The 18,554-nt window shown below is 39.0% G+C and overlaps 1 protein-coding gene across 1 annotated transcript in view; it reads left to right on the top strand.

Annotated features, from left to right (window-relative positions):
- Positions 1-18,554, top strand: part of LOC121655888 (protein bicaudal C homolog 1-like) — a 74,416-nt gene that overhangs the window by 39,348 nt on the left and 16,514 nt on the right. Inside the window, exons 4-7 of the mRNA XM_042010797.1 lie at positions 7,353-7,432; positions 8,126-8,284; positions 9,438-9,491; positions 16,054-16,236. Coding sequence (XP_041866731.1) covers positions 7,353-7,432; positions 8,126-8,284; positions 9,438-9,491; positions 16,054-16,236 — 476 coding nt within the window. The remainder of the gene's footprint in view (positions 1-7,352; positions 7,433-8,125; positions 8,285-9,437; positions 9,492-16,053; positions 16,237-18,554) is intronic.

Here is an 18,554-nt window from a genome sequence, read left to right as displayed (position 1 = left end):
TGATTCTTTTCTCCTTCTCAGCATCTCTGCCCAGTCGTCCTCTGCCTCCTCTCCCCTGCCTTCCTCTGACAGCCAATCCCCCACTTCAACCTGCACTTTGCCCAGTGTCTCTCTGCTGCCTTTCTCTTCCTTTCTCTCCTCTTTCTCTTGGCCAAAGTCCAAGATCTGCATACTCTCTGTTGGTTGCTTAGCTCCCTTTTCTGACACTAGAAGCAGAACAATAGGGCTGGGCAGTGCTGCAGAATTTGGTATTGATCCGATACCAAGTAAATCCAGGGCAAGTATCACCGATATCTATATGATACTTTTTGCCTAAAATTTCACAATCATTTAATGAGTTTGCCTTTAATTATCTATCATCATTATTATCATAATCAAACACAGTATAAAGATCATTGTCAAATCAAACATCTTTTATGAATGGCAGAACCAAAAAAGTTAGATTGAAGTTTTTTTTGTATTTGTAAACAATATAAAATAACAGCAATGTGACAAAATAATAAAATACTTTTGTTATTCCCTTTTATCACAAACAGCTGTTTGGGAAAATTAAGTTAACAGTGCAAATTGTCTAAACAAAAGTAAAACCTATCGTTTGGCTCTCATTTACATTTTTAGCTTTTTGCCCTCAAAGCACTTTTACAAGAAACATATTGATCTCATCATGCTGGTATTGATTGATACCAATACTAGCCTTGGTATCAATAATATAGATATTTTGATGAATCTTCCCAGCGCCCTACAGAACACACTTCCTCACCTCCTTCTGCTAATGTAGCTGGCACTTTCTGCCCTCTCATCTGAGAGGCACCTAACCAAGAGGCACTTGTCTCCATCTCAAAACAGAGATCAGCATCAGGCTGCAATAAGCAATACCACTGACACTCAGAAAAAAAATTAAAAAGTGTTGTCTAAACAGCTAATGAACTGTTGAACGGCATATTGAAGCTAATAAAGGCTAAATTTGGCAATGTGGGGCTATCCTTTGCATTGAAAAAAATCGGCAGCTCTAAAAAACAAATTACCAGCGTCTTGTCATTACAAGTTTTGCTGGCATTATGTTCTCCGTCCTCCTAAACTGGCAACCTGCTTAACACTCACCAATGGATGGGAGGGGGAGGGGGAGGGAGGAAGAACATTCTCTGTTTTTATTTATTTATTTTTTTGGGACTGCAGTACTGCAGTTATTTGGACTGTTAGATATATTGATATAAAAAAAATGCTATATTTTACGTTTTATATTACATAATTTCTGCCTCAGACAGTTACACATTGTGGGTCCACGTTAAATGCTCCAGGTTACCATGAGGTGTTGCAACCTGGACTCACTTATAGCACACCATGCACTGTATAGCTATATTTCCTTTTACTTTATTTTATTTATTTATTTTTTATTAATCTTTCACAAGTAATACACATTCACATATCCATATACCTTTAGATGAATGCACACAAGTTCACATGTATACTAATGCATGAATGTATGTGTATGTGAATACATGTGAATATAATAGTAGGGGAAACTATTCACCGAGGTTTAGAAAAAGCTACCAGTTGACATTTAATTTCATTGTAGGCCTTTGGAAATTTTCTCATCTTTAATATGAAATATTGCATGATTTCTGTGATCCACTGTAAAAATGTAGGAGATGTAGTTTTTCTGTATGAACAGTATGAACCTTCTGGCCAACAGAGTACAGAAAACAAACGTATTATATTTGATTTTCCAAGGGCATCCCCCATAGTCCACTACATGGATTTTATGTAGTTGAGAAAGTGTAGTGACAAAATAAACAACTGTGATGTGGTGTAAAAATCCATAATGCAGCTCTATGTCAAACCACCATGAAATTTTTGAGGTCGGAGTTGTATAAGATTAGGGAAAAAAATGACACTCTGGTGGCTTTATTATGAGTAGCTTTTAGTTTTAGCTTGCTGGTCAGGCTGGTCTGATTCTCTGTATTGAGGGCACTTTTACTGCTGTCTACCACATAGAAAACACTTACTATGCATAAGTGCTACATACTAACCCACTTTTTAAAAAAAATAAATAGCCCGCTGGGACTAAGGATGGAAATTAGTTTTGCTATAATCTAATGCTATAATATTATACTGTCCCTTTTTTTAAAAATAAACTTAAACTCTAACTTTATGTTTAATTTAATAATGTTCTTTTAAACCATGACAGTATTTTTTACCTTGGATTTGGAGCATATACTGATGACAATCCCAAAAACACACCTACAAACAACCACAGTTTGAAATGAACTTAGAGAAATGGGTCTTCATTTTTATGGCTGGACACTACCAAGTGTATTTAACATGAACATTTAACAACACGTCATTAGATGTATGCTTATTATTTTTGTGCATTTGTCGCATTTCTGTTCAGTATTAGACTCGACTGCTATTTTGCTTCTCTCTTTTTCCTGTTTCTTAAACATAGTCCTGATACTCATCTGCAGGATGGCTGTCAGTTGTTCCATTTAGACACATAAACGCACCCAAATCGAAAGGATGTTGTCAACATCAATGTTTTGTTCCCATACTATCTCTAACACTTATGGTAAAAAAGACACTGGACTGTCTTTTTATTGACTTGTAGCCATGAATCAGATCAGCGTTGATTGTTACTCTGTTGACATCAACAATGTTTGTTATGCTAACATTATTAGGTGAGTGCCGTTTCTTGTTTTTATGCTTTGCTAACAACAATGCGACCTGACCTGCATGTGAAGCTCAAGCAGTGCAAAATAACAGGTGAAATAGTGCAGCTTTCCCTTAACTCTGATCAAAAGAAATAAAATCTAATTGGCTCTGCTGATCACACTTTGTTGTGATTACAGATCAAAGTTCTTAAAACAAATATCCTTCTCTAATCAGAGGCTAATTGATTGGAGCACAGATTAGTTTTTACAGATTTTTTTAAAGCCTAGAGAAGAAAATAAATCAATTATTTAGACTATCTTTAGAATTATGTACTTTTTCACTGGTTTTGACAGACCAGACTGCGTCAGATGCAATACATGCCATTCTTACCATGTGATGCAGCTTGAGTTGCGTTAGGTTTTCATCTAAGGTTTATTGTTACTGGTAATGGGTCAGTCAGAAATGTATTCTTGGGAAAGTCATTGGAATCACATTGAAAACAGGGAAGTTTTTAAATAAAGTACCATCATTTTTTATTAAGGAATTAATTGAGTAGTTGGAAAAGATGAAAGCTTGCATGTTTTTCCTTCCTTACAAGCCAATGACTTCATCTGCACACAGGACGCTGGGATTTGCTGTGAAGGCGTGGGCGGAGGTGTGGGAGTTTTTTGTACCGAAGCTCACGCATTTATTGGCAAAGTTGTTCTAGCACTCTGTTACCAATAAAAGATTATCATGGTTATTTAAAGCTCTTCCGGGAGGGAGTGAGGTGGGGATTGAGGAGAGGAAGGAGAAAAATGGATGTAACTGTGCCCACTTAGTTTTCCTCATGAGAATTGCCAGCGTGCGTCTTCAAACCAGATGTGCAATCCATTGACATTATGTAACTTCCTCGGTCACTCCACTCAAATGAATGTTGATGGGATTATGTCCAAATCTTTAACATTTTTCTCTCTGATACTTCATCAACTGTAAATCCCAACAGTTAATTTTCACACACCCCTTAATGCACCCTATGTATTACTTCATTCACAAAAACCGCCTCCAGAACCACCTATGAAAGATGTTGTGTTCACAGAAAGAATATTTTAAATTCTAACGTATTTTTTTTGTCCTAGCTTTTTTTTTTTTTTTTTTTTTTGGTAAACCAAAGTGAGCAGAGGGTAAGAGAATGTTGGATAATCATCTTCTGAGTGAACGCATTTGGGAGAGAAGAGGCATGTGGAACTGACCATGAGCTTTAACGACCTGATCTCATCTCATGGGACTGAGGGAAAGAGAAAGGCCAGTATAGCTCAGCAGCATACATTTTACTTCTTACAGGCTAAAATTATGCTGAGGTCAACAAAAGACCCATCACCTGGTGTTTAAAACTTCACAGAAGCTGTCATTAAAATTTCTCAAAACAATGATCCACATTCCCCGCTTCACTCATCACATCAGAGTGGATAGGATGACACACTCATTTAGTTTGCCCTTAAAACAGCAAATGACAGCTGTTTTGTTGGTGCGTTGTGACAGATTATTTTCAGCTATTTTAATCTGAGGTTCTACTCTTTAAGGGTGTTAGTTTCCCTTGTTTTATTGGAAAGCGCAACAGTGCAGTCTGGAATCAATTACACTGCAGGATTGCAGCAGATGTGAGGAGATTTGTATGTTTGTAACCTCTCTGCATTTCAGGGCTGCAGTCCATCAAAATGCCAGCTACACTCTTTCATATATCAGCTGCAGCTTGCTGCATCTGTCACCTGCATACGTGTGATAAGGCCAGTTGTTTAGCCTCTCGGGCAAGCCACTGTCAGCAGCATGCCGTCACTAAGTTAATACCATGACTACTGTGCTGCGACTTGAACTGTGTAACAGAGAGGTTAGCATAGTGAGATAGTCTTTAGGTTTTAATTTATCAAGTTTGATGGTTTGTTTGTATATGAAAATAATTCTACTCTGACTAGCCCATTGTGAGTTTTAGTTTTTCCACAGATGTTTTGAATGAAAAATGCCAAGCCAAACGGACTTAATTCTCTTCATTTGTGTGGTATTTTTAAATGTAGCTGGAAAAATGCTTCAGCTTTGCCAGCAAAAAAAAAAAAAAAAAAAAAAAAACCACTCGGTCAAGAGGTTTCTTCTCAGACGAGTGAAACTGTATGAAATCTGTACAACTGAAGAGACTCACTTTTTGCAGCTGCGAGTCTGCCCTTGTTGTTTGTTTTTATAGGTGACGTGTGTGCCAAATTAGGACTTAAGGTGTTCATTTTTTATTCCACAATCAATCATCCAGAGAGAAGGGGGAAAAAGCACAAAACACACTCCACTTCAGAAATGTGGGGGTGTTCTACATCACAACTGCAGCACTCGTTTAGACTGGCTAATGTTTGCCAGATGTGCGGTGCAGGTTAGAGAGGAAATAGAGGAACTATACTCCCTCTAATGGCTATAGCTGGTGCCACAGGTGGATGTAGAGACATGTGTTCACAGCAACAGCTTAATAATGGGGAAAATGTCCTAGAACCAGTGTTGAGGCTGTGATAGGTCTTGGCCCCAAGTTTTGTGGTCCTTTGTTTCTTTTGGTTTCTGCATTTATCTCAGACTGGAGTTTGGTTTCTCTTTCGTTCTAACATCTCTATGGCAAGCGTGTTGATGTTGTCTGCCTCCTTTGATCAATGCTTGTCCTCTGGTTTGGCTTTATGAGTCAATGTTTGTAGTCACTCTGTGTTTTTGGTTACTTATAACAGTAAATGAACTGTACAGAGTACTTCCCTGACTTTTTTAAGGTGTTTTAAGACCAATTGAGTGTCAACACACAATTGTGGTTTTCTCTGAGGTGCCAGTGAATTTGCAACAATAAATCTTATTTAAGGGTTCCTGTCTAAAGTTTATTTTATAAATCTGAGATTCTGTGACTGCATATGTGTGTGTGTAGAGGGGGGGTATTCCTGGAAGGGGGTTTAGTGGACTTCCTGCCGCTCAGTAGAGTTAACGCAGGGCAGTGGGCTGTGAGTGTGTAGAGTGAGTGTGTGTATCCATGTGTTTTTGCATTTGCATTCTCCAGGGGCTCAGCATGCTGGAGGGCCAGATGTAAGCTGACCTAACACTACTCAGACACAAGCATTAGCTTTGAATGGTTACGTATGTAGTTTTTGGTTATTTTAGCTTAGGTATTTAGAAGAAAAGGAGGCACAGTTTACCTTGGCTGTCAAGATGTTATATAAATGATATTTACATGCACCTCTAAATGTATGTACACAGAAAATTTGGATGTTACCATCAGGGCTCATTACAAATGATATAGTTAGGTGTTGTACTAATAATTACAGTTAGTAAGTTTTCTCCCTTTTTGGCTAATTATATTACCAAGTTAAAGAGGTCATCTTAAAACCACAATGTGCCAGCAGCTGTGATGTGGTGTTTATTTTTGCTAAACATTTTCCAGCATTTATGGATGCTTCTTAAAATGGGGTATATATCACAGTAGAGCAGTGCCAGTCTTTGAGTGCCATTGTCCTGCAGGTTTTAGGTGCTTCTGTGCTCCAACACACCTGATCCTAATTAAATGGATCCCCAACGGCTTGTTCTGCACATGCTCCTAATGACATTAATGTGAGTCAGGTGTGTTGAGTAAAAGTTAATGAACCTTTTTTCACAGAAATAATGGAATGGAATTAAACTCAATGTTTTGTTTTCTTTGTTTGTTTTTCGTTTGTTTTTGTTATTTTATGTAATTATTTTATCTAAATGTTAAATAAATCAATAATAAACCTTGAATCTTGAAATTAAAGTATAATGAATGCAGCACGTCTGAGCTAGTAACACCACTTTAACTCAAACTCACACTCATTTAATAATATTGAGTTAGATGTTTTAAATGTTTTTGTTTCTTCAGCTAGAAAAATAAATGCTGTGTATTTATCAATGACATATTGAAAAATAGGTTCAGTAATGAATGCCAGTATTTGTATTCTAACTTATTGTACATTGCTGTCAGGTTGATAGAAACAACAAACGGGACCTGATCTAATACTTGAGATATTAGAAGCAAGGAATTTTGCGATCAGCAGCTGGTGCCAATATAATATTACTGAATAAGTGGCATAAAAATAAAAAAAGAGTATTTAAAAATGGTAAACATATGACTGTTGAAAATCCTAAACCAGGAAAGTATGTAATAAACATTACAAGCTTAGGTACAGTTGTTACAGACTGTTGTCATTTGTTGATTTTTTGCAAACAGTGTTGTTTCTGTTCTGTTAAACATAAAAAGAAAAGTTGGCGGTGAAATGTGTTCAGCAAAACATCTGAGAAACCAGGTGGAAAATGAGGATTTTTGCATCTTTAAGACCGAATGAGATGCAAAACAATATGTCACTGCCTTCGATCAATGCTAAAGATGATAGCAGCATAGTAGTGCATCTTAAGGCTCTACAGAACAACTGACTGCCTAGATTTAATTCCCCAGGGAGGCATCCCCTCCCTACCACGCAGGCTGGTTGCTTGCCAACTTCAATGAGACTCGACAGCTATCAAAGCAGCAATTATTGCCGCTGAGCTTTTCTCTGATGCTCTGTAATTTCTTACAAATGCAGACTGATGTGTCATGTTTACTTAAATGGTTTTAACTTTTCACATTCTGTCTCTGTGCCTTAACAGCTCTGAGTCACTCAATTGCACACAAATTAAATATCCACATATTGTGTCTTTCTGGACAGATCCACACATCAAGGTGTGCGGGAAGAGGGAGAATGTGAGAGAAGCCAAAGACAGAATCATGTCCGTCCTTGACACAAAGGTACGGTTACCATCTTTGTTACAGTGAAGGTGGACTTTGTGTGTATATGTTTAAATTTTATGTTTTTTTTCTATTTTTCTTTTTTTGCACTATGTTGTTTAGTGCAAAGTTAAATGCATTTAAACTCAGGCAAATTGACATTTACACATTGCAGCAGTGTACAGCTTGTCTCCAGCTTAGCCAGGTACTTGCATCCCAAGCTGGTATTTCAGTGTGTGAATCCAGGATTCATCACCATGGCAACACAAGAAATACCACACCTGGACAACTGCACTGTAGCACCCCCTGGAGGAAGGAAATCATTTCTACATTTTGAGCAGCCTCATACAATGCATGCTTTGCTTTGTTTATATAGTTTTTGTCACAATAAACCTCTTTTAGATACAGATAGAAGTTATTTAATAGTTTGCTTGTTTTTTTAATTCAGTGTATTTTGTTCCTGTGGCATGTGGAAGTGTGTTTTAAAAAAAAAGGAAGAGGTATTATTAAGTTGAGTTCTTTTTAGTGGGGAGTAATGTGAATGTTGCAAAAGCCTCTTAGCAAAGTACAGTTATTTATATTTTGATTATATAAATTGCAACGAGTGCAGTGAGTGAAACTTGCTTTTAAAGTTATATCCTTGCTTCACTCTCCACAGTATTAAAATTCAAGCTCCATTTTCCTTCCATCTGTTTCTTTCTCTGTGCTCATTAGAGTAACCGAGTGACGCTAAAGATGGACGTTTCCCACACAGAGCACTCCCATGTTATTGGAAAAGGTGGCAACAACATCAAGAGGGTGATGGAGGAGACAGGGTGCCACATCCATTTCCCAGACTCTAACAGGAACAACCAGGCAGAGAAAAGCAACCAGGTTTGAGCCATGTTACTTTTTTCTTCATTCTTTTGAGCTGCAGCTTTGCCCCAATTATGCCTTAAGTGTAAGCTATTTGCAGTGAACTTCCTCCATTGTTTCCTATTATCACTCTACAGTTAATACCCTTCTGTGGTTGGTTGCTTGGCTGACCTGTGCATTCAGCCTTTTCAGTTCACTTATTGTCACAGTCTCTGAGGTTGGATAACTTGGTCTGTATGGCTGTTTTTATTGGCCAAAACAAAGGGTATTAGTGTGTTTTAGCTGGACTCTGCTGTAATTGTCATTAATGTGTTGTATAAAAAAATTCACAGAAGCACTCTGCCCAGCAGAGGATGAGGTCTTCATGTTATCCAGCTGCTGTCACACCTCTGTTTTAAAGTACTGACAAGTTGATCTATTTTTATGTGTCTGGTTGACTTCTACCTTGTCTTTTCCAATTATATAAAGAATGGCTTGAATATTCTGCACCATCAAACTTCCCAACACTCTGCATCTCCTGGACTCCTCAGTTCTCTCCAGTTTCACTCTGATGGTGCAAGTCGATGCTGACAAAGGGCAAGAGCATCCCTGTAGCTTTTGGTTTTGAAAGCTTTTAGATTACAAAATACCATTTAAGAGACAGATCATGTTGAGAGGTGCAGTGATGTTGATGAGCAAATTAGATTAGCATGAAAAAAATGACATGGCTGCTTACATTTTAACTGTCTAGAGCTGCTGGAGCACACGTCAAGGCTTAATGGTGGTTTTCATGTTGAAATGTTTGATTGCTACTACAAACTGCTCTGCAAAGTATGTTTTCATATAGCAGCTCCAGAGATTAACCATGTTGCCCTGCTTTACATCAGTTACACTGTTTTTTTTCTTCATCTGTAAAGCCCCCAAAATATTGTCTTTAATGGTTAGCAGTTTTCTGTGAAAGGGGAAAATTGCCAAAGGAGGTTTTTTTTATCACCTTTTCGTTACAAACATGATTTTTGATTAGATTATATACTGATTAATACTTTTATATATAACGGTATTAATCATATATATATAACAGCTTTATAACTTTACGTATGTGCAACTGTATGTCATGTATCTGAGCTAATATTCAGCCTGCATTAGATTAGGACTGGTTAACTTAATTTACATATTGTTTTATTGTTAACAGGTGTCCATCGCAGGGCAGCCAGGAGGGGTGGAGGCAGCTCGTGTAAAAATAAGGGTGAGTTGGAACTTGGCCAGTTTTACCTAAAGGGGATACTCCACCCAGAATTTTGAGTAGCAGAACCTGGTTCCTGCAGACATGAAGCGTTGTACTTTTGAATGAAAAGGAGGAAAAAAGTTTCAAAACAATATGATCATATTTTTCTGACTTTATGGCTCATTCACCCTTGGCTTAAACAGACAGTATACATTTTAGTTTTACATTTTGCAGCAAACACGTTTATAAGTAAGCGGTACAAGGTGAGTTACAGTTGTCTTCAGCACTTTAAGCTCTGCGCTGAGATCAGTTAGATTAAACTTCAGCTGAACAGTAACAAGAATCTGACAGTTTTCAGCAAAGAACACAGAGGTTCTTCAGTGTTTTGGTTAGCTCGAGCTACGACAACAGAGCAGCTTTTATTCCTGAACATTATTGCTCTGAACTTGCTTTTTACACATGTATGTCCCAGAATTTTTAAATAAACTTTGCTAAAAACACAATGACACTTCATTTCAGGGATATGTACAAGGAAGCAAAATGCAGAACTAAAAACAGGAGCAGCCTCCTTGATCTGTTGCAGTAAAGTTTTCAGTTCCAGTTTGTTTCAGTTAATTTTATCTGTAAAAAAAAAAAAAAAAAAAAGCTGCAGTTTGTGCTTGTTTTTTGGGATAGTATTTGCCAGTCAGGAATTATTGACATTGATGGAGTGATTAATGTTTTTAACAAATGCACAACCAAATTATACATGTAACAGAGAAGGAAGTTATGTTGCTCAACTAAAGACCAAGAAACATGAAAATTTACAGATATTTGGGAACTACAGATGTTTTTTCATGGTATAAATTTCTCTTGTTAGCCTGCTTGATGAATTTGCTCCTCTAATTTATCTTTGTCCATGATGTATCATCTTCTTCCTGCCTTTGGCCACTGCAGCAGGACAAAATTCACCTCACAAATTTCAGGCTACCTGCAGATTGAAAAAAGACCCAAGCGTGCAAGGATTAATTCTGTAGAGTGATATGGTGAAGGAAAGGGGGCAAACTTCAGATGACTGAGAGGTCTATAAATCTAGCTGAAGCCAATTACTGATCTGGCCAATGATAAACCACCATTGTGATGGCGGTGAGAAATGAAAAACCAAGTGCTCGTATGTCTAACCTAGCTTTACACATCAGCTATCAGATCAGCTGGACATCAGCATGTCAAGGCTGCTTGCTTGCTGGATTAAACTGATGAGTCTACACATCTCTGAGATCACATCAGCTAACAACACAGTCGGGTATTTCTGTGGTATATTTTAAAAAAGGTCGCTCACATACTATCCTCAGAAGTCCTGCAGTTAATTTCCATACATTGTCCAATGGCAACTGGTGGTTGAAATGGAGTATGACATATACAATTGTAAGGTCATGGAATATAGACTATTAAATTAATATTTCTTGTGAATTTTGAAAAAACCAATTTCAGCAATGTCCTTTTTAAAAACAGTATTTTTGGTGTCAAGACACCAAAAACACTGTACTGACAGTTGGATTTCTGACCTGTTGCCACCAGTTCTGATGATGTAGGGATGTGATATATAATTGGGTGTCAAGGATAATCTGGGTGTGCATTTTCCTAAAGTGGAGCACAGTGTCTGCAACACTACACATGTCCAAAATGGCTGTAATCCACTCTGATGACAGTTACAGCGCCACATCCAGTAGAATTCATCCTTTATCGCTGGCTGGTTTCACCACAGAAATGTGAGAATCGACCTAAATGCCTGCTCCATTCGCATTTGCAATGGTAAAGCTCAGATGAGCCTGTAGCTTATGCAGTGGGATGCTGAGTTTGACACAAGCAGTCTTTTCCTTTTCTAAGAGAAGCCATAGCAGGATTGTCACTTATAATCAGTAGCTGCTTGCAAGGTCATAACCTTAGTTGGCTTTTTATTAGTCAGGATTTTTACCCCATTTCTTGTGCCATATGTGTATTTTATTAACTTATTTCACATGCATGGCATTAATAAATAAACATAAAATGCTCCAATTTCCCTACCTAGTCCTACAGTGAAAGGGAGATGATTGTGCACTCCAGGCATAGTTTCAACACTTCCTCCAAGCCACAAGCACCATTCCTAACTTGCTCCTAAACCACTTCCTAAGACCGGTTGGAAAATACATGCATGAACTTCAGCCCCCTTGGCAACCACATCTCCGACTCATTTACTAGCCTCTTCTCCATCTTCAGGTCAAGTTTGACTTAAAGCCCATCCTCCAGCTTCAGTGGCCAGAGAACTGCTGCACTCATTTCAAACTGTTACATCTTTGAACTTTTGCTGTGTTTCAACGCCGCAGTTGTCTACAGCGAACACGCTCCTCCACTGTGACCTGACCAAAACCAACAAGGCTGTGTTTACTTGTGAGAATGGCTGAGTGAGTGAAATGTGTGCTGGAGAGAGAGACAGAAAGAAAAGGTCATGCTGGATTTTTGTGCAGTGTGTGTTGGCAGAAGTAGGCATGTACACATACATCTACCTCTTCATGCTTAATGTGTTTTCATATGCAACAAAGCACAGCCCAGTTCATCCACTCTTTTTAATGGGTAAAAAATATTAAAATCAAACAAGAATCAGTGCTATACAAGGAGCTTTTAAAACATGAGCTGGTGAGAGCCACAAATATGTCTCTGACTTCAAAGAAAACTGGATGGTTCTAAATTACACTGTGCATCAGTACTCTTCAACTTTGGTCTTTGGGGCCACAGTCCCACAGGTTAGATGTGTCCTGCTTCAGTTCACCTGGCTCAGAATTAGTGGGTCATTAGCAGGTTTGCACAGAACTTAAGGAGAAACTGTTGTGAAGATCCATTTCATTGGGATATTTTTTTCTGTACCATCTCCATTTTTAAAAGGAATACACAGAAGCATCCTTGAAATTCCACAAAATGTGCCAAATCAGAAAAATCCTGTCAAGGCCATCTAGAAACATAGTTGCAAGAGATCCTTCACTGGTGCACCTACTGTCTTTTTTCTCTGTCAGTTTTAACTCTTAGAATTGAATTAGACCTTGAGTCTGGGAGACCCAAATATCTTAAATCCTGTTTTATTTAGTATTATTGAATAAAATTATCTTCATGGCCTGTTTGTGTCTCAGTAGCACAAACTCAGAAGATCTGGCAAGTCAGAAATCTTTTTGCTGCCAAAAATCTAAATCTAAGATGCAAATATAACCCAATATATATACAGATGTTTATATTTGCTTATTTTTCACTAACATCTACTCATGAAATCATGCAACACACATCCAAATTAACTGCAATTCATGTACATATAATTGGTCAAACAAATAATTTACCCTCTTAGGAGGCCTGAGATCTAGGCTAAATCAAACAGGTGGTGCAGCTTGTAATATATTTTTTTCTACTCCTATTCATGTTGGACTGGGATCCACAGTCACTCATTGTACCATCAAGTGGCAGAAAGTGGTATTACAACGAACTTTGGTCAAAAATCTGTCTTTTATCAAAACAAAACTTATTCAAAACAAGAATTAGATTTTAGTATTGAGTGTGGAAACGTTTGAGAGTCCATGTGGGAAAAATAAAGGATAATCTTCAGGGGAATTTTTTTCAAGCCTTTATGTGTATTTCCAGTAACAATATTGCTGATAGGTCTAAATACACTGCCCAAAGTAATAAATATGTTACATTACCATGTAACCTAAAGTCAGACATACTTCTGGAATATCAATCTGTCCAGTTAGGAAGTAATACTGATTGTCAATCAATTTCACCTGCTCTTGTACAAAAGGAACAGACAACAGGTGGAAATGAGAGGCAATTAGCAAGACAGCCCCTCTAAAGGAATGGTCCTGCAGGTAATGGCCAAAGACCATTTCCCTGTCTTCATCCTTTCTGGCTTTTTGGTCAAGTTTGCATTTTGCCAGTGCCCTCACCAGTAAAGGTAACATGAGGCGGTGTCTGCAACCTACAGAAGTTGCTCAGGTAGTGCAAATCATCCAAGATGCCACATCAGTGCGCACTGTGACAAAGTTCGCTGTGTCTCCCAGCACAGTGTAGTTCGTTGGAGGACAACAACCCGGCAGCAGAACTGCTATCTGCTCCTTTGTGCAAGGAGGAACAGAAGGAGCACTGCCAGAGCCCTACAAAATGGCCTCCAGTAGGCTGGTAATGTGCATGTTTCTGCTTACATTGTCAGAAACAAACTCCGTGAGGGTGGTATCAGGGCCTGATGTCCACAAGTGGGGCCTGTGCTCACAGCCCAGCACCATGTGGCATTTGCCAGAGAACACCAGGATTGGCAGATTTGCCATATGCACTCTGTGCTATTCACAGATGAGAGGAGGTTCACATTTAGTACACGTGACAGACGTGAGAGAGTCTGGAGACGCTGTAGGGAACCTTCTACTGCCTGCAACGTCCTCCAAGATAAAGGCATTGATGCTACGGACTGGCCTGCTCGTTTACCAGACATAAATCCATTCAAGCGCCTTTGGGACATCATGCCTCGTTCCGTCCACCACCAACACATCCCAAGACAGTTTGTCCAGGGGTTGACTGATGCCCTAATACAGGTCTGGGAAGAGATGATCATCTGAGATACCTAGAAGTTGTAGGGAGTGCACATGGAGGCCACACACACTACTAAACTTCATTTTCGATTGTCTTGGGGAGTTTTCACAGAATTTGGGTCACCCTATGATTTGATCTTTCCACTTTTATTTTAAGTATGATTCAGAATCATTTTACTAAGATGTCACTACTCATTTTTGAAAATTCAGCACTAATTCTGAACAGGAAGATGGTTATTTTATAAAAGATATACAGCTAGCTCTGTTAAAATATAAAGCAGAACTACCCACCAGCACTTTTAAACTCTCGAATTACCAGTGAAGCCTTTACTAAGGTTTTTAACTGGTTGCAGGCTGCCCAGTGGGATGTCTTTGGATAAGCAGAACTACAGATGTGGGATGGACAGTTTGCATCAGTTTCTGGACCCACCTTCCTTATTGTACTGTTTTCTGGGTGGCCAATGAACCACATCCTCTCTGTTTCCCATAAGACCAGCTGTTGTTGGGGTTGTGTGTTCTGTCATAGCTCCATAAGCAATGTAGGTAATGTACCTTTAACACTCAGACAGTGTCAATGGACTTACAAGGTCTACTGTATTTTTAAACCCATCTTGGGTGGAGATCTGTTTAATTCTGTAACCCCTCAGTTGTTCAGATGATGGATTCTTTGGGGGATTTCCAGAAGCAAGAAGAGGTGGAGCTGACAGGCAGGTGATGAAAGGACTAGCCAGATGCTTTACCTCAAAGATATTTTCATTTTTCTTCATCTCTCAGCCTCACTGTATGTCAGGAGGACTGTGGCCTATAAGCAACACTTTTTGATTGAATACATGTGAAATGTCTATTTGCCAGGTAGACTTGAAAAAAACTTTAAAGTTAGCTCTGCCATAAAAATCAGCCTATTCTTCATTCAGAGCCTGACTCCTGCTGCTCTGTCTGTCCTCTCTTCCATTTCCCTCCATGCTGACCTAAATTTCTCAAGCTTTCAGAGAGCGAGTGCTGAAACGTGATATAAATGTAAGGCCAAACACATATGGGACTGATCAAGGATGCATTTCTTTGGTCAGAGCAATTCATGCTGCTTGCCCTTCACTGGCAGCCAAAACCATAGTGGCGTTCTGCCCAAGAGTCCATGTTTGGATAACTCTGTGCACGCGCATTTATTTGTGAGTGTGTATGTGTATGTCCCCACCAGTTTGCCTTCATATGGATGTGTGCCTGTGTGATTCCTCTCCCATGCATGAGCATGAGTATGCATGAGGTGAAGCCTTCCTGTCAGCATACATTTAGTTTGAATGGCAGCTTTAATACGAAGAACAAGAACTAATGTCTGTTGCTTGCTCTGTGATTATTATTCAGAGACTTGAAATTAGTTTGTGAGAATGAACAGGCCAAAGACCACTGATTTTTCTGAAAACTGTGTCGCCATAATGGTTTTAGCTCTACTGTATTTCCATAGTCTGCTTTTGCATACATCTGAGTCACTGCGAAAATTATGAAAGTCTGTAAAATCACCACAGGTCACTCAGATATACAGCTGTCTGTCTTATTGCTTTACCTTCCCTGAGTTTATATGACCTGACAGATTTACATGCCAAGTTCTACCACCTTTTGCTAAAGGAAGGGGCTGTTATGTCCAAGTGTCAGCTTTGATAAGTCTACTTTTAGTATAAAATATAAAATATATAAATAAGCCTTTTCCCTCAGTTTTTGTACCTGATACTCAAATGTTCTTCATTAGTCTGAATGGCAGCAAAATAATGGGACACATTTTTATACTGAGTCTGTAAATTTTACAAAACAAAATCTGGTTATTTACATTTTAGTTTAGTTTCTTGTAGCAGTCAAAACATCACGATAAGCCATCAAACTACACATAACCACAATATTTCAGCAATCATTAATATTTTTCAATATTCACACATTCAAAGAAGAATGTGTGTTTTCACTTATGAAGTTTTAATCATTTCTCTTATTTCTTTTATTGATGACCCTCCCTATTATAGGAGCTGCTACCTCTTGTGCTGTCTTTTGAGCTTCCAGCCATCATGCAGTCTGACCCCAGCTCTCCCACCGTGCAGCACATCTCGCAGACATACAACCTCACAGTTTCCTTCAAGCCCCCATCACGACTCTACAGAGCTACCGGTGTTGTCCGTGGCTCACAGAATAATGCCAATGCAGTAAAGGTGAGTGGACACTTTTGAAATTAAGGTTGGTGGTGTTCTGTTTAAGTGTGTGTGGGGGAAACATTTGAAATCCAAGTACATTTTACATTTACAGTCTTGTACAAGACAGTATTTGGCTGGTTTGCTTGAGAAGGGTCAGTCTCTGAAAATATCCAATATTTTCTCGCATTTTGATTGTAGTGATATTATGAATTTATTGTAGGATGTTGTTCCTGCTACGCTTGCAGTGGAGATGAGATACACAACAGGGAAGAAGGATTTAAATGTACAAATTAAAATTCAGTGCCATCTGCAAAGCAGCCTAAAGTTGTTTCTAGAAAGGAGCAAGATTTCATTGTTGACTGGACTCAGGGTGCAAGTGAAAAGTGGAAGAGAGAAGTCTGATATTACTTCAACTGATGATGATGAACAAACAGCTGCTTGTTGTGGCATCCTGATATCCTCAGGGCAGGTCAGCAGTTGAGTAGATTTTATTTATCTGCACTTGTAAAATAAAGGCTTGCAAATTTATGTCACCTTGTTGGGGAGTAATTGCACAGAGACTCACAAAAAATAGAAATAACTTAAGGCAGTAAAGTTCGCTGTAATCACTGCAAAGAACAACTAGCAATATGTCTGAGGTTGTTCTTCTGGCTTCTCTCTGATTGGAAAATGTGTCATTACAGAGCAAATTTGTTTTAATTTCAAAGAGCAGATCACAGCATCCTTTTTGAAAGCTGCTTTCGTCTACTTTTCCCTTTAACATGTGGTGCAATAATGGAAAAACCAAGCAGCCATTGTGCCAGTGTGTCCTACAAAAAAAAAAAGAAAAACTAAGTGAACTAAATACTTTTTTGGTTTCTTCAGTATTGCAACATTTACGTTTTTCAATGCTGCATTATAACCACCCCAAAAAAAGGCTTGCAGAGCTAAAATGAAGTCCCACCAACACTGTTGGTGTTCCTCTCTTTTCTTGTATAAACCACCTCATAACTTTCAGCAGTGTTCTGCTTTCCACCGGAAATGGAACACTGTCCCACTATTGTACCAGGAAGTCCACAAATCTCCCTGGAGTTAAACTTTTAGTCTGAATTGGTCTCAAAGTTTCTCAATTTGTCAGCCACTGTTGACAACAGTGCTTTCAGAGTGTATAGTTCTACTTCACAATCATTTATAAATGCTCGTTCACTTGCATTAGTATGTTGAGAGGCATTAGAGTTTTTAAAGTGCAGCAAATGTATGCATGTTCAAAAAGCACTGGCCCCTGAGAATGTGGTAGGTCTATGAGGTCTGTCAGGACTGGGAAACGTGCCAGATGAAGGCTTGAGGATCACAGGGACGTGTGTATTGTGTGGTCGTGCGATACCCTTGAAACACCTTCGAGGATTGCCAAAACCACTGGATTGTCGTTATGCTGGCCAGAGTGTGTAGATTCCTGTAGCAAATGACTTGTTTTACTAGGTCAAGTGATGGTTCGCAGAAGCACCAAGGAATGAGACTGTTCAATCCGCCAACAAAGGGATTCCTGGCGAAAAATGGGTTACTGGAACACGAAATGGGCAGCAATGGACATGAGATGCAACTATAGGAATGCTACTACTCTAGTAACCCTAGTGAGCATCAGGGCTACATGAAGAGAAAGTGGAACATATGGATGTTTCGATACCCACATTCTACACCGACATTGAAACAGTAACTCAGTGTTCCAACATATGCGGACAGCAAGGGGAACCAGGACGCTAGGTCAGAAGGGGTTATCTAAAGTTAACATGAACTTCCATCCAGAGCCCCAGTGACAGTCAAGCTGAATGAGAGTAACTGACCTGAGAGGTAAAATCATGGCTAAGATGAGAGCCTGTCAGCCCTGACATCAACAACTCAAGTACCACCAGAAAGTCTCCTAGGTGATGTGAATGCAGCAATAAGACCATCTCTGAAACCAATGAACTGATATATACAGTGCAACAACAGTCATCCTGGAGATGCTGGGGCTACATAATGGTAAAATGACGGGCAGACCACCGGCACCATGGCGAAGGAGGTTGGAAGCCTGGATCAAGGCATCACAGAAGTAAGTAAGCCAATTCTCAAAACTCCAGAAAAGTGCAACTGGGTAGGGGGTACCCAAGAAGTACAACTAAATGTCCATATCTGACGCTTTGGAAACTGCCAAAGACTCCAAGCATTGGCTGCATGACTGAGATACACAACAGAAATACAGGCCTGGGAAATAAACCGACTGTTCTCCACTAACCCAGCTAAAGTGTACTCCCAGTAGCAGGGTGATACCACACACACTAACCCACCAAAACGGGAGAATGAACAATACTGGAAAAAAA

This window comes from Melanotaenia boesemani, chromosome 16 (assembly GCF_017639745.1).
Source record: "Melanotaenia boesemani isolate fMelBoe1 chromosome 16, fMelBoe1.pri, whole genome shotgun sequence".
NCBI lineage: Eukaryota > Metazoa > Chordata > Actinopteri > Atheriniformes > Melanotaeniidae > Melanotaenia > Melanotaenia boesemani.
The sequence above is the reverse complement of the archived record's forward strand: the minus strand, read 5'-3'. Positions and strand labels throughout refer to the sequence as shown.